Genomic DNA, 16,094 nt, shown 5'->3' on the forward strand with positions numbered 1-16,094 from the left:
GAATCAGAATCACAATGAAAGTATTATTCGAAAAAAAATAGAAGCAGAAACAAGAATTCTAGTTGAAAAAGAAATTGCGAAACCACAAAACTGAATGACGTGGCTCTATGAGAGCCTGGAACAGAGAGCAAACTGGAAAATAAATAGAACAGAGGTATAGGGGAGAAAAAAAAATTAAAAGAGACCCAGTTTAATTGTATTCAACACGAGTGCTCTTTCACTGTCGGCGGCTTTTCCGTTTGCTTAGTACTGTAGTCTTTCTCTGTTGACTTCTGCTGCTGCCAATCGTGCTGTGGAACAACTAAAATGGTTTTTCAACCCTTTTCTCGTTTTGTGTTGTGTTTTAAGCGGCTATGTTAAATTGGTATTTTAGCGTAAAGCTTCTTTTTTTTTCGAAAAATTGAATATCAACATTTCTCAAGCTATATGTTCTGTTAATGAGTGCGAAAACTCTCAAAAGGTGTGAAATCGGTATGTTTACTCGAATATCACAAGATTCTCACGTAGGAGTTTTTGTTTTATTTATTCTGAAGATCAAGATTAACTTTCTAAACTTCGAAAATGTCACGTTAGAGCCAGGGGTACGCGAAAATCGCCAATTGCCGGTTTTTTGAATTTTCGGCGAAATCGGAAATTTTGGCAATTTTAGAAAAGAAAGGATTCGGCAATCGGAAAAAATGGCAAAAAACATTTCAAAGGTTTAAAAGATAAAAGAGAGAACATCATCAATGTTCGCAGTTACTTGCTTGATAATCGTTTTTAATGCAAAAATAATGGATTGATGTATTTACTGTCTTCTTAGGAATTCCTCATTGATAAGATAACGACGCGTTCTAGTCTCTGACTCACTTTGACGATAACTGAATCAAACTACGAGAAAAGAAATAAATGGCAGGTGTTTTTTTCAACAAACCCAGAGACATCAAAACAAACATTGCGCGTTTTGTGCGTGCGAGTCGGGTGATAAATCAGAAAGGAGAGAAAAATTCGGAGAAGAAAATGCAGAAAAGTTGAGAGAAAACGGTGGAAAATAGTTGTAATTTCGGAATATCCGCGGATAAAAACAAATCCGGAAATTCGAGGACGAAGACGTTCGGATGCGTCGCGGTCACGCGTTGCGGCTCTCTCTTCTCTCTCACCACCACCAATGTTTGCCAAAAGAGTTGAAGAGGCGGAAATGGGTGCGCGATTAGTCACTTCGCGACCCCGATTCGCGTGTCACGCTTTCATTATATTTCTCCAAACTGGAAACTAAAACTTATTTCCTAAATTTGTTGCCATTTCAAATTGAAACTTTCGATTAAAAATGTAGCTAAATACTGTAGACTTTAAAGGCACATACACATTTCTGTCAGCCGGGTCCCGAAGCAGAAGCTTGAAAACTGTAATTTTTAAGTGTTTTTTTTTATTTTTGTTTCCGTGAAAAAACACCAAAGTTCTTGTTAAATTTTATTCAAATTTTGCATGAACATGAATCACGAATTAAAAAAATACATTTCTCAAGCGATAAAAGAATCTCGATTTGCCCTCTCTCTTCCCTCTCAGTTTCGTTCCAAAAAATGTTATCTCAATTCAAATCGCCGCCTTTCTTCATCATTTCCTCACACACAAAACATGTTTGGGGCAAAAATGCAATTGGAATCGATTCTCGTCGTTGCATATCTTCAGAATTTTTTTGTTTTCTCTCTCTCGCCCCTCCTCTCCCACGTGGTTTTTTTGCAAATGAAACTGTGTTTCTTACTTCAAAATAAATATTTCCAGATATGCCTAGCATGCCAGGACATCAGCGTAATGTGTCACAGGGACAACATGTAAGTTATTTGTATTCAAAAAATAATACAGACAAAAGAAAAATGACTCTTTTGTAGCCAAACCGACACCAAAAACAATCCATTTTTTATTTTTTTTTCTTATTCTTTTTCAAGAAAGATTTCTGTGTTCTAATCCATCGCTGTTTTCTTTTTTTCTTTTTTCAACATGCTGAAACTCATTTATAATTCATAATAACGAAAAACCGCTGGCTTTCGACAGAAAACCACTAGAAAATTCATACGGAAACCACGAAAACGTGAGAAAATAAATGATCATAGAAGTAATTCTGTCACTATTCTTACATTTTTTGTTTCAGCTGATAGTCGATCGAAACGAATCGGACGACGAAGACGCTGAAAAGCTGGCTGGAAGAGCGGTCACGGCTGAAAATCGAGCACACGAGGCAATTTCAATGGAACACGACGATGCACCATATGGAAATGGAGGAGTTTATCCTGGAAGTAGTCCTCCGTTCACTCCGAGTAGGCCTCAAGAGAATAAATCAACGTAAGCTTTTTTTAAAATTTGTTCTTTTTAAAATAAAATAAAATTTGAAGAGAATTCAAAAAAACTTTGTTTTAAAAATATTATGCAAGAACAATATTCTTCTGACGCAAAAAATATCTCGAAGCGAAAACTACAGTAATTATTTGAATGGCTACTATAGCGCTTTTGTAGATTTACGGGGTCGATTTTTAATTTTTTCTGTTTGTTGAAACTAATCTAAAAATTACAAAATAATACGGAAGAAAAATGGAATATCGCTGTCACAATTCAAAAAAAAATCATTCAAAAAATCGAGCCTGTCAATCGACACAAGCGCCACGGTAGTCATTTTAATAGTTACTGTAGTTTTCGCTACGAGATATTATGTGCGTCAAATATGTTGCTCAATACGCATTCTCAGGATTTTATCTTCACGTAATAACTTCGAAAGTACAACATTTGCTGAATTCAAATAAGTTTTTTCCAAAAAAAATCTTGGAACTAAAAAGTTTGCTCGATCAGAAATTTTTTGGCCAATATTCAAAAAATCTAAAATTGAAAAAACTTCTTTTTTTTAAATGAGAGTAAGACTAAAAATCAAAGTAGTCGCCACCCAAAAACATGTGTTTGGAAAAAAGAAAAGCGGCGGGTCTCGCCACGATTGGCGCCAAATCTCACACCTGTGTGCCCTAAAGGGCAGCACTGAACAAACACGTGATTATTGAAACGAAAACATTAGAGACTATGAAATAAAAGATAGAATAAAAAATAAATTGTAAAAGCTCAAAAACCGTTTAATATTTCAGAGGTTTATGCAGTCCACAGCTTAAATCAAATATCAAAGTGATAATTGGATCAATTATATTAACAGCTGTTGGAGCAGTTCTTCTTGTGATAGGATGTTGGGTTGCTATGAATCCAGATGAAGGTGAGTCTTTTTTTTTTGGCAAATAAAAAATGGAAAGTATTACTCGGATGCGAAATTTTGCGATATTTGCTCCAAAAATCGAGTATCCTATCTCGACACGACAAATTTTTGGTGTTTGCACCTTTAAAGAGTACTTTAATTTTCAAATTTTTTCCGATGAATTATTACTAATTTTTCAAACAGTTTTCCAATAAATTGTAAAAAAATGTAGAAAAATCGAGTAGAAAATTACTGTCGCATTTGACAAAAAAATGTTTCGTGTCCAGACCAGGTACCGTATTCTTTAACTCATAAATCATGAAATTTTGCTTCTTTGATAGCTCTACAGTAACCCATTCATCCAAATCCTCACCATTTTCAGCTCATTCCGGAATGCAACACTGGGTATTCTTCTTCGCCGGCCTCGTTTGCTTTATTCCGGGCTTCTACCACGTGTACTACGTGACGTGTACATTATGCGGCCGGCCTGGTTACTCATTCGACAAATTGCCCACTTTCAATCGATAGCCCCATCCATTTATTCTGAATCCACGTTTTGTAATCTAGTCAAACACACACAAAAAATCAGAATTGAGGTGGTCTCCTCATTTCAAAACCCCCGAAAACATGGTCATTCGAGAGATTTCTTAGCCTTCAATTCTCATCTAATCTTCACTTTTCTTCATTATTGTCGATGATTTCCAAGATTCCTCCACCGGTTTCTTTTTCCTCTAATCAAAATTGATTCAAATCCCCTGCATTTTTTTCCGAGCTTTTCAAATTGCCACCACCTTCCCTCTATGTACATAGTTTCTACTACTACCTTACTACCCCATCATTTATCATTTACTTCTATGTATTTATTTTTTCCTACTTGTCATTAATTTTTTTTTCGTTAAAAAAAAAATATATTCCAAAATATTCCAAGAGAATCATTTAGTGCAATTGATGTGTCTTGAGATTGAAATAGGCGGGATGACAACTGGTAACTGACAGCCCTTCGGATAGAAAACATAGATTTACAAAAAAAAACTAATAGTGTTAGCCGGTAAAACTTTGAGAAAAAAAATAGTGATGAATAAATAGGGGAAACAAAATGATAACGTATAGGGCCGTCAGATACCGTGTTAGAAGTTTCAAATTTGGGCAAAAACGATAATCGATAAAGACCGACAAAAAACAACCAGAAAATGATGAAGATAATTGCTGCTAAAAATCAGAATCATAATAGAAAAATTTGAATAATGAGGGGTCACACACACAAAAATATAAAGCAAACAATCTAGGAAACGAAAATAAAAGTGGGGGAAATTACATTCTAATTCGTCAGAGATAAAAAAATAAAATAAAAATACCGGGGAGGAGATGAAGCTGGAAACTTGGAAGATGGAAAAAACGGAGCAATGAATGAGAAAAGGAAACGGGAGAGACAAAGAGAGAGAAACAGAGAGCATATGACCTGTAAGAAGAGATGTGGGGAAATGAAAGAGAAATGTGGGGGGTGGAGGAAGAAAATAAGAAAAATTGGAAAAAAAAGTGAACTGAGATTGAAAGTTTTGTGTTGCTTAACGATTAAAATTGAACGTAGCTGCTCCGTTGTTCGTATGCTGCAACTAGTTTATTCGTTAGAAATGTTGATGAAAAAGGAAAAAAGTAAGTATTTATAGCTTAGAGAATATTTGTTTTGGAATTTTGCTTTAAATGAAAGAAAATTGACAGTAATGACCGAATATAACCGTTTAAAAAAAATTTTTGGATTTTTTCTAATTTCTTAAAATAATGTTTAAAAAAATTTTTGCAAAAAAATAAAAGGAACGACTGAATTAAATTTGAATTAGCAACTTTTGTTAGTTTTTTTTTTCGGAGATTTTGTCTTTAAAACTTGATGACCCACAAAAATTGCAGAATCTTCAAAACTAGCATACAACTTATAACTTTTTTGTGAAAAAATGTCTCAAAATTGGCAACAGGTGTTTAAAATCAAAAATTCGAAAAAACCCGATAAATTTAACCAGGAAAAAACATTTAGTAGTTTTTTTTGTTGCAATATTTTAAGAAATTCATGTAGATTTTTTTTTAATTTTTGTTGTTATATTTGGTCATTATGGTTTATTTTCTTGTTTTCTAAAAAAAAAATGAATTTCGATTTTTCAATGTTACCTTTTTAATTTCTTTGGTCGCCCAATTGGCCATCGATTTCGTCTTTGACACCTTTGACTTTCTACCCTTTTGCAGCATTTGTGTCACCTGGAAAATAATTTTCAGATTTGAATAATAATAATAAAAACGAACATTATCAGTTAGGAAGAATCGAATAATATCACCCTCATACAACTGAACAAGATCACCAATGATACCAGCTGTAGTAGCGATAAGTGCTTCTGATGGTGGAACTGGTTCCATTGATGAAATCCGTGTAATCAGTTGAACTATCGGCTCGACGAATACATTGATCATGTTTCGGGCAGCGGTCGTCTGAAATCATTAAAATTAAAATTTCCGGTTTGTCAAAAAATTATAAGCAAAAACAACTGTGTATTTTTTTTTAATTTGTTTAGTTTTTTTCATAGAATTTTCTCGCTTTTTATTATTAAAAAAATGTATAGAATAAGTTTAATATTGCAATTTTTTAACTAAAAAAAATTAAAATTTTAAAAAAATCGAAAAACGGAAATTTTTGAATTTTTCGTTTTCCGATATTTCAACAAAAAAAATCTTGAAATTCGGGTTATTTTTCCTCATTATGGGAAGAAATTTTTTTCAAACTTTTTTAATCAACATAAACAAAATTTGATCAAAATTGAATTTCATGGTTAATTTTTTGAACATTTTTCGATTTTCCGGTTTTTTCGGAAATTGTGTATTTTCAAAATTTTGGTGGTTTTTTCAGTTATTTTTTTCATGACAATTTTGGGAGAATTTATAGAATAAGTTTGATTTGAAATTTGACTTTTCAAATTTTACGAAAAAAAAACGCGAGAAAATTCTATGAGAAAAATTGAAAGAATATTAAATTTTCCAATTTTAAAAATTGAACATTTTCAAAAATACACTGTTTTTGCATATAACATTTTTCAAATGCGTCGTTTGCCTAATCACATACGTCAGGAATTGCCTTCAATCCTTGAATAATTCCAGTATATGAATTGAGGCAAGCTTCTCTTAATCTATCCACATAATCAACTTGATCATCATCGTTCTGGAAAAATTAATTATAAATTCGAATAATGTTTTTCATTTTTTACCGGATCAGTGACAACTGCAGCATTTTGAGCATTGTTGAGAATCGGTACAACACTGCCGACATATCGTTCGAAATGTGCTTCGATAGCCATTGCAATGTCAGCAAATGTTCCAATAATCACAACTTTCACGTTTCTATCTAACCGTGGTGACTGAAAAATCAAATTATAATTTTATGCGAGCTGAGTTTTCTCATTTCTCGAATCTTACCTGAAGACACAGAATCAACTTTTGAATCAATTCATCCATGAATGGCATGATTTCGGCTTCAAGAGCACGACTGAGGTCGGTGACAAGTCCAACGGCGGCGGCACATACTTGTGTCTCATCTGTATTCGAAAGTCCTTCTAGCAAATATGGTTTCAGCACGTTCATGTAACTGAGGAATCCTTTTCCTAGATCTGAAAGAATTCCAGTTCAAATATGCTTCAGAAAATCGGAAAAAAATCTTACGTTCTGCCAAGCAAGCAACAGCCAACAAAGCTTCTTCCATGACCGCATTACTTCTTGTCGCTGCAGCTCTGTTCATAATTTGATAAAGTCCGTTCATAATGTGCTCTCCAACGGCTGGAATGTCGGCTGGCTGCATTTTGCGAGTGACGGATTGTAATGTGGCACACAGCATTGCTTGAAGATCCCGAACTTGAGCCTTGTCAGCTTCACTGGTCGCCTGAGACTCCATTTGCAGCAGGCTTTCCAATTTCTGAAATTAAAATCATTTTTTCTCGCTCGTGATTAACACTTTTGTTGCCTTCAATATGACTACAGTTGTATTTCGAACAGCTGAGTAACAGTCCTTCGGTGAATGCTTGATCAGTTCCATCAGAGCCTCGTATGCAGTGATTCGAAGATTCGATTGATTTCCATCTACTCTGTCGGTAATCTTGATAAGCTCTCCAACCATTGGATCGAATACTGAGGAAAGAGCAAATGTGTCCGGTTGTCCACTTCCATCTGTTCCATTTGCGACGGCTGACTCATAGCAAGCTTTGACAAGGGAAACGAGGGCCTGAAATTATTAAAAAATAACAATATTAGGGAAATTAATAAAAAACGATACCCAGCAAACATTGTTAGCAACTCTTGGTTCTTGATGAAGACCATTGGAAAGAACCGGAAGAACAGATTGAAGAAGTTCCGCGTTGTTTGCAAGCTCCGAGCACGTATCAATAACTCTTCCAAGAGACCATGCAGCAGTATCACGTACATTGACATTCTTATCACACATGGCTGCAACAATAGCTGGAAGAGCTTCCTGTGCCATCGGAAGAAGCTTCTTTGGATCAGGACCATCAAGAATAGATCCGAATGCCATGATAGCTGCTTCCTTGTATTTCCAATCAGGATTTTGGAAGTGTTTGAAGAATGGAATCACGTGATTGACAATATCATCCCGTACACATTGAGCAGCAAGCATCAAGCATACACCGGCAGCTTTTGCTGGTGTCCAGTCATCATCATCGTCTCCATCGTCGTGGTGAGCCATTGCTTCAAGAAGAACCGGGCACACATGTGAAGCAGCTTGTTCCATGAATCGTAGCGATGCACATTTTGGATTTGGAGCTCCTCTTTCAACTTCCTGGAATTTTGGAGAATTAGAGTCAACCACAACCAATTATTTTCGGCAATTCTACGGAATTGCTTTCAACATTTCTTATTAAAAATTAATGTCAGAATATAGGAAATCTCTTGAATTATCTGAAAATCAACAGAAAAAAAGTAATTTTTAGATAATTCAAGTGATTTTCTATTTATTGACACTAATTTTAAATAAAAATGGCAGCATTCCGATCAAAACGCGTATTTCTTACATCCTCATAGGTCATGTACAAGTCAAATTCTTCCTCAGCGACAGTTGACCAGAATTCCATTCCTTGCATTGCCACTTCAGGCTCCTGGGATTTCATTGCAGAGAGAGTGATTTGGAAGAGTGCACTGCCCATATATGAAAGCATATGTTCATAGTACAGCTGCATGATCCGAACAAGACACTGGAGAGCAGCTACTTTTACTCGTTGATCACTGCTGCTCGTCGATTCACAAACAACTTGCATGATGATGTTTCTCTCGGCCTGAATTTGAAATAATCATTGAAGAGAAAGTATAGTTTGTGGGCAATTTGCTGAAATAGACTAACTGGCCTAAAACGATCAAATTTCATAATGATAACTCTCAAAAAATTTACCAAAAAAAATTTATGTTCTTTTGAAGATTTTTTAATCGCCATAACAAATTGCCGAAACATTTTTGAGAAGTATCTTTGCGAAATTCGTTCATTTGAACACACTTTGAGGTTAAACACTTTTTTTCTCACCTCATTGCTAAAGTTCGTGTTTGTGAACTCTAGCGAATTCAATAAAGCATTGGTGGCCGCGAATCGAACGTTGGCGGATGATTCCTCGGGACGCATTCCGTGAATAATTGCTGTTAGGACGTCATTGGCTTTTGTCTCCAAAACTCGTGGATCAATGTCTTGACAAATGTATCCAAGAGTTTCAAGTGAAGATTCTTTCAGCATTTCTCCGCTTTGTGACTCTGTCACGTTGCTCTTTAGCAGGTTGATCACATTGGGCCATAGCTAAAAAATATGATTTTTTTTATAAAGTCCTGTACAATATATACTTACATTTTGTGGAAGCTCTGCACATGCGATTGCTGCAACGCATTGAGCTGCAATTGATGGTCTTGATGGTTCAGTTCCCAATGTTCCGGTCACATTCTGCTTTACCTGTTCTCTGACTTCAGCCGTCAATTGTAGCCATCTGAAAATCAATTTTTATAAACTTTTTCTATTAAAAAAATGTTTTACCTTTGCAGATACACATTTTTGGTTTCAGTTTCTTTGGCACATAGAACGTTTTTCAACTGCAAACCGGCGGCTTGACGAACAAATGACTGACATTGCTGTGTGCGAAGTATCATACTGAGACACTGAACGAAAACGGGAAAATCTTGTTGACATGCCGCCGCAATATAGTCCATCGCCTGTTTCTGATCATTTTGATCTGAAAATATATTTTTATAATATTTGAAATCTACTTATTTAATTAAACTTACTTTGTGAGACGGTTTTCTCCAAAACCGTCAGCATCTGTTCTGCCGCTTGTTCTGCCATTGTCTTCAGAAACTTCGGAAGCCGAGTAAGCGTAGTTACTGAAAAATATGTATTTGAGGATGATTAAGTGAGGAAATACACTCTCGAGAGAAATACTAATCAATTTAAAATTTTGAAAATAGTTTTTCGGGCTTTTTTGATAATTTTACCGATGATAAAGAGTGAAATTGATAAAGTTTCGTAAAAAAGTTTAGCGGGAACCTATTAAAATTTTTTTAAATAAGAAAATTTACGTTTTTGATGGAAATTTTAGAAATTTCAACAGATTTAGAAGTGCAAAAATTCGAAAAAGTAAATTGCGCCGAAAATTTCATGAAGAGACGCAGAGAAAACGACTGTTATAGGAGCATTGTCGCGCCGAGACACTCATTTTCAAATTCGTTGTATTTCTCTTCCATAACAGATTTTCAATGGAGCGTACATGCATTATTTCATTTTTCTTCATTTTTTTTGCTGTATTTTGCTGTTTTTTCATGGAAATCTGTTCAAATTCCTGTAAAATTAATAGTTTGAAGAAAGAAATATACGAATTTAATAATGAGAAGTTCCCTATTATCAATCGGACTCTCACAGTTCGGATTAAGTGTTCTGCAGGTGAGAGTTTCGTATCCTAAATTCTCAAAAAGCTCAATTTTCAGACGCTCTTCATGTTTTATTATGTTAAAGTATACATTAATCAGTTTCACGTCAACACAAAATGGTTCAACATTGCGCAAACTTTGTTTATGGTCTGGAATGCAATAAATGATCCACTTTTTGGATATTTGCAGGTATTTGTTATATTTGTAAGCTAGAAATGATTATTTAATATTTTGTTTTCAGGAAATTCGTGGATCATGGCTCACAAATCGCTTATTAGTGATCAAAACTTTATCTCCTTTCCTTGTTGGCTCATTTGTGTTCATGTGGATCCCATGGAATACAGAAGGTTCAGATTTGGAAGGATTGCACCTTGTTCTCTCATTATTCCTTTACGATGCATTCTTCAGTGCAATCAGTGTTGCATGGGGAGCTCTATTCGCTGACACCACACAAAATCAGTCATTGATCCGAGTAAAAGCACTGAAATATTCTCAAATCGCAATTCTTTTATCGGTATTTTCGATTGCTGTCACGGAAAAGCTGAGCAACAGTTTAAAGGTATTATTATTTAAAATTTAGATTTAAGAAATGTTCGCTAATTTCAGAATTTTCCGATTTTCCAAGGAATCTGCTTTTTCGTCGCAATACTTTCTTTCATTTGTCTTTGGTGGGGAGGTCACTTTGGAAAAATCACAAACAATCGTCAAGAGGATAAGGAACAAGGAGATCGAGAAGTTTTAATTGAAAAAGAACAAGAAAAAGAAAAGGAACATCAACTAACATTCCACGAAAATGTTCAAAATTCTATTCATCTTACCAAGCAAATTCTCTCACAACGACAGTTTCTCGCCATAGTGATCACCAATTTTTTCCATACAGCAAGAAGTATTGCTCATATGAATTTTGCATCAATTATTACAGAAATCCTAATTCCTCAGGATATTCTACCGAGTGGATCGATTCGATTGAGTTTATTCTTTATGCTACTCACACTTGGACCACAAATTATTCTAATTGTTAATGAAAAGCTAATTGCAAATGCTGGCGCGATTCGGGTGATTTCTGTTAGTTATATTGTCTCGTTTTTATCCGGATTTATGATCGTTGCATCCGGAAATCCATATAGCATTATGCTCTTCATGCTTATCGATTGGTAGGTTTTAATCTGAAAATTGAAATAGTACCTTTGAAATTGGTCGTTAAAAATTAGCATTTTTACTACTTTAGAGGACTGTGAACTCGTTTTAAATGTGAATTTTTGCTTGCCCAAAGTTTGCAAAAATCCTCATTTGAAGAAATTTTCTAAAGTAGTAAAAAAATGCAATGAAAGCAGATTCAAATCGACTTTTTTCTAATTCAAAGTGCTCCCCTGCCGCTAAATGTCTTTCTATTTTTTTACAAAGAAAGCTGAAATACTTTCCTTCTAAAACTATTAAATTATTCAACAAAAAAAGTCCTTTCAGCGTCACAGTGCACACAATAGCACCACTCTTCAACATAATAATTTCCGATTTCGTGGATGATGACGCTCGGAAGAATAGCCGTTCTTCAGGAATCCCATCTATTGTATTCAGTTTAAACGCACTTTTCGTGAAACCGGCACAATCTGTAGCTCCTGTTATCATTGTTCATTTGCTTAATCAGTCGGGTTATCAGGTAAAAACAATTTTTTTTGATAAACCAAATTATTATATTTTTTTCAGGACTATTTGAAGTCAAAAGTTCTGTCTGAAGATCTAAAAAACACGATCCTCCTCATTCTCTTCATGACTCCAGTTATCATTGGAGGAATTCAGTACGCCGTCATGAAGTCGATGTTCAGTTTTAGAAAGCAAAATATTCGAACTACTCATGTTATTTAAAAGCTTTAAATTGTATTTATATTTCGCTTTTCTCCGGGTAATTTAATTTATTTAATATTACAATATTTCCTAATGCATTAGTTATTCAATTTAATTGAAATTTGTTTCAAACCGGTGATTTCTCCCCATTGTGATAAACCAAACAAACTTGTTTATTCTCCTCTTTCCCGCCATTTTTTGTACATAAAATATCAATTGCTTTCTGCTTTATACCTTGTCACGTGGCTGTCCAAATGTCCGCCGATTTTTATACTTTCACAATTTGTTGGTTTTTTGCTGGGTTTTTTTTTTCAAAATTTGTATTAGAATTCACATGAAAACGGTTAAAAATTTTGGCAAAAATATTTTCTATTAAAAAATTTGTAATCCAAAAATATATTCGAAAAGTCCAGTACTTGCAGAGGAACCTTGTTTTATGTTCGTTTTAATTTAAAAATAAAATAATGAACAAATTTTCAGATGTTAATATCTCTAACAATAGCAGTGGATGCACTTCGACCAATTATCCCATGTTCCCTACTTTCATTATCAATGGTTCCATTTGCCTCGTGTGCAATTGTGATCGGTGGAGTTTCGTGGATTGTGCCCCGACACGTGGCACAACAACTTGACAATATGCTCTATAAATCATATATGAGACTGTGTCTTTTTGTATTTGAAAACTTATCAGGAGTTGAGATCTACTTACACGGAACTAATGAAGAAGTGGTGAATAAAACTGGAAAACCAGAGAATGCAGTTATGATTTCAAATCATCAATCAAATGTCGATTGGATTATTCCTGTAATGCTTGCCGCTAGACATGGAGATCAAGGAAATGAGCAGGCTTTTCGTGTGATGGTTAAAAATTCGATTCATTTGGTTCCAATGTTCGGATGGTACATTTTTCAACATGGTTATATCTATGTTCGACGTTTTGGAGAATTTATTGGAGCACCGGTTCTACGACAGTTGAAGTGGCTTAATGAATCTGATCCGCCCTATTGGCTTCTGATTTTTCCTGAAGGAACACGAAATTCTGCGAAAAAGAAACATCTGCTGGAGAGCAGCAATCGATTTTTGGAGAAAAGTGTAAGGAATTTGAATTTTAAAATCTAAAAAAAATTGATGTATCATTAAAATCACGAAAAAGCGAAAATCCAAATTTTGTTGAAAATCTTGAATATTATGAACATACCTGTACTCAAGTTACATTTTTGAGTGACATTTTTAGAAAAATATTTTACAAAAATCTAAATTTATAAATTTTTGAAAGGATAACAAATTATTTATTTTTCTCCTTATTTTTCTCCGTTAAAAGCAAAAATTGAATTTCCGCAAAAAAAAAACAATGAAACATTGTCTTGATTGCAATTTTGGTGAAAGTTTTTTGAAATGTATGAGTTTGCACAGGTTAAAAAAATTTTGTGCTTTTTTGGGTACTTTTTTTCAAAAAAAAAAACCAGAAATACATTTTTGCCAAAAACTACGAAAAATGAAAAATCTTCTGCAGTTGCTTCAAAAAATCATTTTTTCGGAAATATCCCAAAAATGCAGAAATTGGGTGTAATTGAATTATTTTTGAATATCTTCGAAATTGGAAATTTAAACTAAATTTAGCACTTTTTAAAAATAAATTTTCACAGCTTTCTAGTTTCCAGGTTTACCTAAATTGCAAAAACAACCTTACTAATAAAATATGTATAATTTGAAACATCTAACAATCAAAACATGACATTCCCCATAATGTCCTTCAATCAAATTTCGGTCCCCTTCCCCCTCAATCCGCTTTTTCAATGACGCATTCAGGGCCGTCAACCAATGCAAAATGTGTTGTGTCCGCGCAGTGGAGGATTACAATTGGCACTCGACAATTTGTCGACACTTGACGCTATCTATGATGTTACTGTAATGTATGGACAAATGAGGTTTGATTTGGGATTGAATTTAACAATTCATTATAATCTAATTATTATCTACAGAATGGCGGAACGTCGTGGATTGGCGCCTGGAATGTTTGATTTTTGTTGTGGATCACAACAATTCAAACAACTTCATATTCATCTTGATAGGATTCCAATTGATGAGGTAGCAGCATCACTACACGAAAAAGTTTAAATTAAAAATTCGGATAATTTTGATACGCTCATTGTCAGATCTCTATAGAACTGCAAATTTGAAGACGAAATATCGTAATGTAAAACCTAAAAAAATCTGATTTCCCTTTTTAATCAGAAGTTAAAGAAAAATTTCTTATTTTTTTGAAAAAAAAAAATCAAAAATCCGCCATTTTTTAGTTTCCAAAAAATCTTTAAAATCTGAACATCAGAAAATAACAGTAGAAAATTTTTTTTAAATATGTTAATTTACCTCCGGTAAACAGCAAAAAATTAAAACATAATCAAAATATAAATTTAAAATTAAAAAAAAAGTAGTTTTTTGGCCATTTTCAGAATTATGAGTGACAACAACTGGGTGAATACCACTTTTTGAATAAAAATATTTAAAATTTTTAAAATTTTTAAATAAGGTGGTGCTCAGGGCTGGGACCAAAAAAAATTCGGAACAAAAAAGAAAAATTGTAATTTGTGAAAACAAAAATCTAAAAAAAAATCGAATTTTGGTTTTTAAAAAAAAATTTTAAAGAAAAATTCATTAAAACCAATTTTGGCAAAAGTTTTTTTTTTTGGATCTTTTGGTCCCAAAAATACCAAAACAAAAACTTTAAAAAACCCAAAATTTTAAAACCAAAACCCAAAGTTTTGAATTTTTTTAAACACAAATAAAACTGGCTTCCAAAATATGTCTTGCTGCAAAGAAAATATTTTTCAAAAATTTCTAAGAAAAAATATTCAAATTTACAAATATTTGCTTTGCAGGTTCCCAAGGCGAAATTGGAGCTCCGCACCTGGACGATTGAGCGATTCACGAAAAAGGAAAGGTATCCGTGTCAAACATTCATTCATCTACTGATATTCTCCTCTGATTTCAGAATTATTGATGAATTCTATTCGGAGAAACCATCCACCGGAAGTGCACTCCCGTGCGTGCCAATTTCACAGACTCTCCCATCGACACTCTTCTTCTCAGCTGCTCTTCTTGCTCCGTTCTTCAGCAGAACAATTGGAAGAATCTACTTGTTAACGATCGCATCTTCACCATTGCTTATCGCATGGCTTCATATCAGAAAATGCGTTTAGGTGCATAATTTTCATAATTTGTACAATATATTTTGGTTTTTAAAATTTAAAATTAAAATTTGTCTCTTTTCTGAGAAGCAAAACTTCTAAAACATTTTAAAGGCTTTTGAAAGCATTTTAGCATTTTTAAAAAGTTTCACTGTCACAGAAAAGGTTCTAGGTTTGTTTATAATAGAGTCTAATTGTTTATTTTATTCTCTTTTTTCTTTAGAATTTGGTTTTCTTTTCGTTATCGAAACACAAATATTCCTGTTATATAATTTTTTTTTCTTTTTTTTTTCATTTTGAACTTTTAATCTTTTTGCATGCAGTTTCCTTTCTCTGCTAATTTTATTTGTTTATCAATAACAATTTTACTTTTTTTTTCTGCACTTCCGTCTTCTCCTATTACTTATGCGCAGGAAAATCCTTTTTTGAAATCGGCACAGAAACGCGCTCCACGGCCATACGATTGAGTTTACGATTTGCCGCCAAATACCTAACGAGACCCATGGTTCGAGGGAGAGGCGTAGAGCGCATTTCCATGTTAATTTCAGAATGGTTTTTATGCGTCCCTATAATACTAATTTTGTCTACATTTTTTCACGTGTCAAGCAAATTTCTCTAATTCTTCTAAATCTCGAATCTTCTGAACTTTTTCCGAACTCTCCCCCTGTTTTTACAAAAACAAACGTCATAAAATATTCATGACCCTCCGCAAAGACCCTTTTTCGGGTGGCACCAGATGGACCATTTGAGCTCTCAAGTCTTTTGGAAACTGCATCGAAAATGAGATGTCCTTCGAGAGAACGGGATTATTTTGGGCAGCTTTTGAGCTGATTGATCTACTTAATTAAACGACGGGATGGATTGTTTTTCGTTCGTTCGAATTCGTAAATATTATATTTACAAGGATGTTTTAAGACATA

General features: G+C 34.0%; 4 protein-coding genes across 5 annotated transcripts; 3 read left to right on the plus strand and 1 right to left on the minus strand.

Moving 5' to 3' along the window:
* The first annotated feature begins 1,739 nt into the window (after window positions 1-1,739).
* Window positions 1,740-4,126, plus strand: F21F3.7 (Transmembrane protein 230). Its single transcript, NM_001026230.3, has 4 exons — window positions 1,740-1,811; window positions 2,129-2,319; window positions 3,105-3,226; window positions 3,588-4,126. The coding sequence occupies exons 1-4, from the start codon at window positions 1,764-1,766 to the stop codon at window positions 3,731-3,733; spliced, it is 507 nt and encodes a 168-aa protein (NP_001021401.1). The 5' UTR covers window positions 1,740-1,763; the 3' UTR covers window positions 3,734-4,126.
* Window positions 4,127-9,601, minus strand: imb-1 (Importin N-terminal domain-containing protein). The gene is made up of 14 exons (NM_059076.8): window positions 9,506-9,601; window positions 9,258-9,453; window positions 9,075-9,210; window positions 8,763-9,026; window positions 8,260-8,520; window positions 7,509-8,027; window positions 7,200-7,457; window positions 6,902-7,151; window positions 6,659-6,849; window positions 6,451-6,600; window positions 6,309-6,404; window positions 5,498-5,680; window positions 5,366-5,452; window positions 4,127-4,812 (listed from the first exon to the last, which is right to left on the minus strand). The coding sequence occupies exons 1-14, from the start codon at window positions 9,561-9,563 to the stop codon at window positions 4,771-4,773; spliced, it is 2,691 nt and encodes an 896-aa protein (NP_491477.2). The 5' UTR covers window positions 9,564-9,601; the 3' UTR covers window positions 4,127-4,770.
* A 401-nt stretch (window positions 9,602-10,002) lies between these two features.
* mfsd-13.1 (Major Facilitator Superfamily Domain containing homolog) lies at window positions 10,003-12,208 on the plus strand. 2 transcript variants are annotated; one of them, NM_059077.6, is made up of 6 exons: window positions 10,015-10,157; window positions 10,202-10,333; window positions 10,386-10,703; window positions 10,751-11,298; window positions 11,609-11,801; window positions 11,849-12,208. In NM_059077.6, exons 1-6 carry the CDS (start codon window positions 10,101-10,103, stop codon window positions 12,005-12,007), a joined length of 1,407 nt encoding a protein of 468 aa, NP_491478.1. In that variant the 5' UTR covers window positions 10,015-10,100; the 3' UTR covers window positions 12,008-12,208. The 2 variants fall into 2 exon arrangements, with proteins under 2 accessions (NP_001360002.1, NP_491478.1); NM_001372665.1 differs by having other exon boundaries at window positions 10,003-10,157; window positions 10,751-11,801; window positions 11,849-12,207.
* acl-11 (Phospholipid/glycerol acyltransferase domain-containing protein) lies at window positions 11,875-15,543 on the plus strand. Its single transcript, NM_059078.5, has 6 exons — window positions 11,875-12,044; window positions 12,467-13,078; window positions 13,796-13,914; window positions 13,969-14,074; window positions 14,866-14,927; window positions 14,979-15,543. Exons 2-6 carry the CDS (start codon window positions 12,467-12,469, stop codon window positions 15,184-15,186), a joined length of 1,107 nt encoding a protein of 368 aa, NP_491479.2. The 5' UTR covers window positions 11,875-12,044; the 3' UTR covers window positions 15,187-15,543.
* The last annotated feature ends 551 nt before the right edge of the window (window positions 15,544-16,094 follow it).

The sequence above is a fragment of the Caenorhabditis elegans genome, chromosome I (genome assembly GCF_000002985.6).
Source record: "Caenorhabditis elegans chromosome I".
NCBI lineage: Eukaryota > Metazoa > Nematoda > Chromadorea > Rhabditida > Rhabditidae > Caenorhabditis > Caenorhabditis elegans.

Coding starts and splice junctions, on each gene's coding strand:
- F21F3.7 (NM_001026230.3), top strand. CDS start 1,764: ATGCCTAGCATGCCAGGACATCAGCGTAATGTGTCACAGGGACAACAT. Junction 2,320..3,104: donor CCTCAAGAGAATAAATCAAC/GTAAGCTTTTTT, acceptor TTAATATTTCAG/AGGTTTATGCAGTCCACAGC. Junction 3,227..3,587: donor TGCTATGAATCCAGATGAAG/GTGAGTCTTTTT, acceptor CACCATTTTCAG/CTCATTCCGGAATGCAACAC.
- imb-1 (NM_059076.8), bottom strand. CDS start 9,563: ATGGCAGAACAAGCGGCAGAACAGATGCTGACGGTTTTGGAGAAAACC. Junction 8,521..8,762: donor ACACGAACTTTAGCAATGAG/GTGAGAAAAAAA, acceptor TTTCAAATTCAG/GCCGAGAGAAACATCATCAT. Junction 6,405..6,450: donor CTGCAGTTGTCACTGATCCG/GTAAAAAATGAA, acceptor TAATTTTTCCAG/AACGATGATGATCAAGTTGA.
- mfsd-13.1 (NM_059077.6), top strand. CDS start 10,101: ATGAGAAGTTCCCTATTATCAATCGGACTCTCACAGTTCGGATTAAGT. Junction 10,334..10,385: donor CACTTTTTGGATATTTGCAG/GTATTTGTTATA, acceptor TTTTGTTTTCAG/GAAATTCGTGGATCATGGCT. Junction 11,802..11,848: donor TTAATCAGTCGGGTTATCAG/GTAAAAACAATT, acceptor TATTTTTTTCAG/GACTATTTGAAGTCAAAAGT.
- acl-11 (NM_059078.5), top strand. CDS start 12,467: ATGTTAATATCTCTAACAATAGCAGTGGATGCACTTCGACCAATTATC. Junction 13,079..13,795: donor ATCGATTTTTGGAGAAAAGT/GTAAGGAATTTG, acceptor TGACGCATTCAG/GGCCGTCAACCAATGCAAAA. Junction 14,928..14,978: donor CGATTCACGAAAAAGGAAAG/GTATCCGTGTCA, acceptor CTCTGATTTCAG/AATTATTGATGAATTCTATT.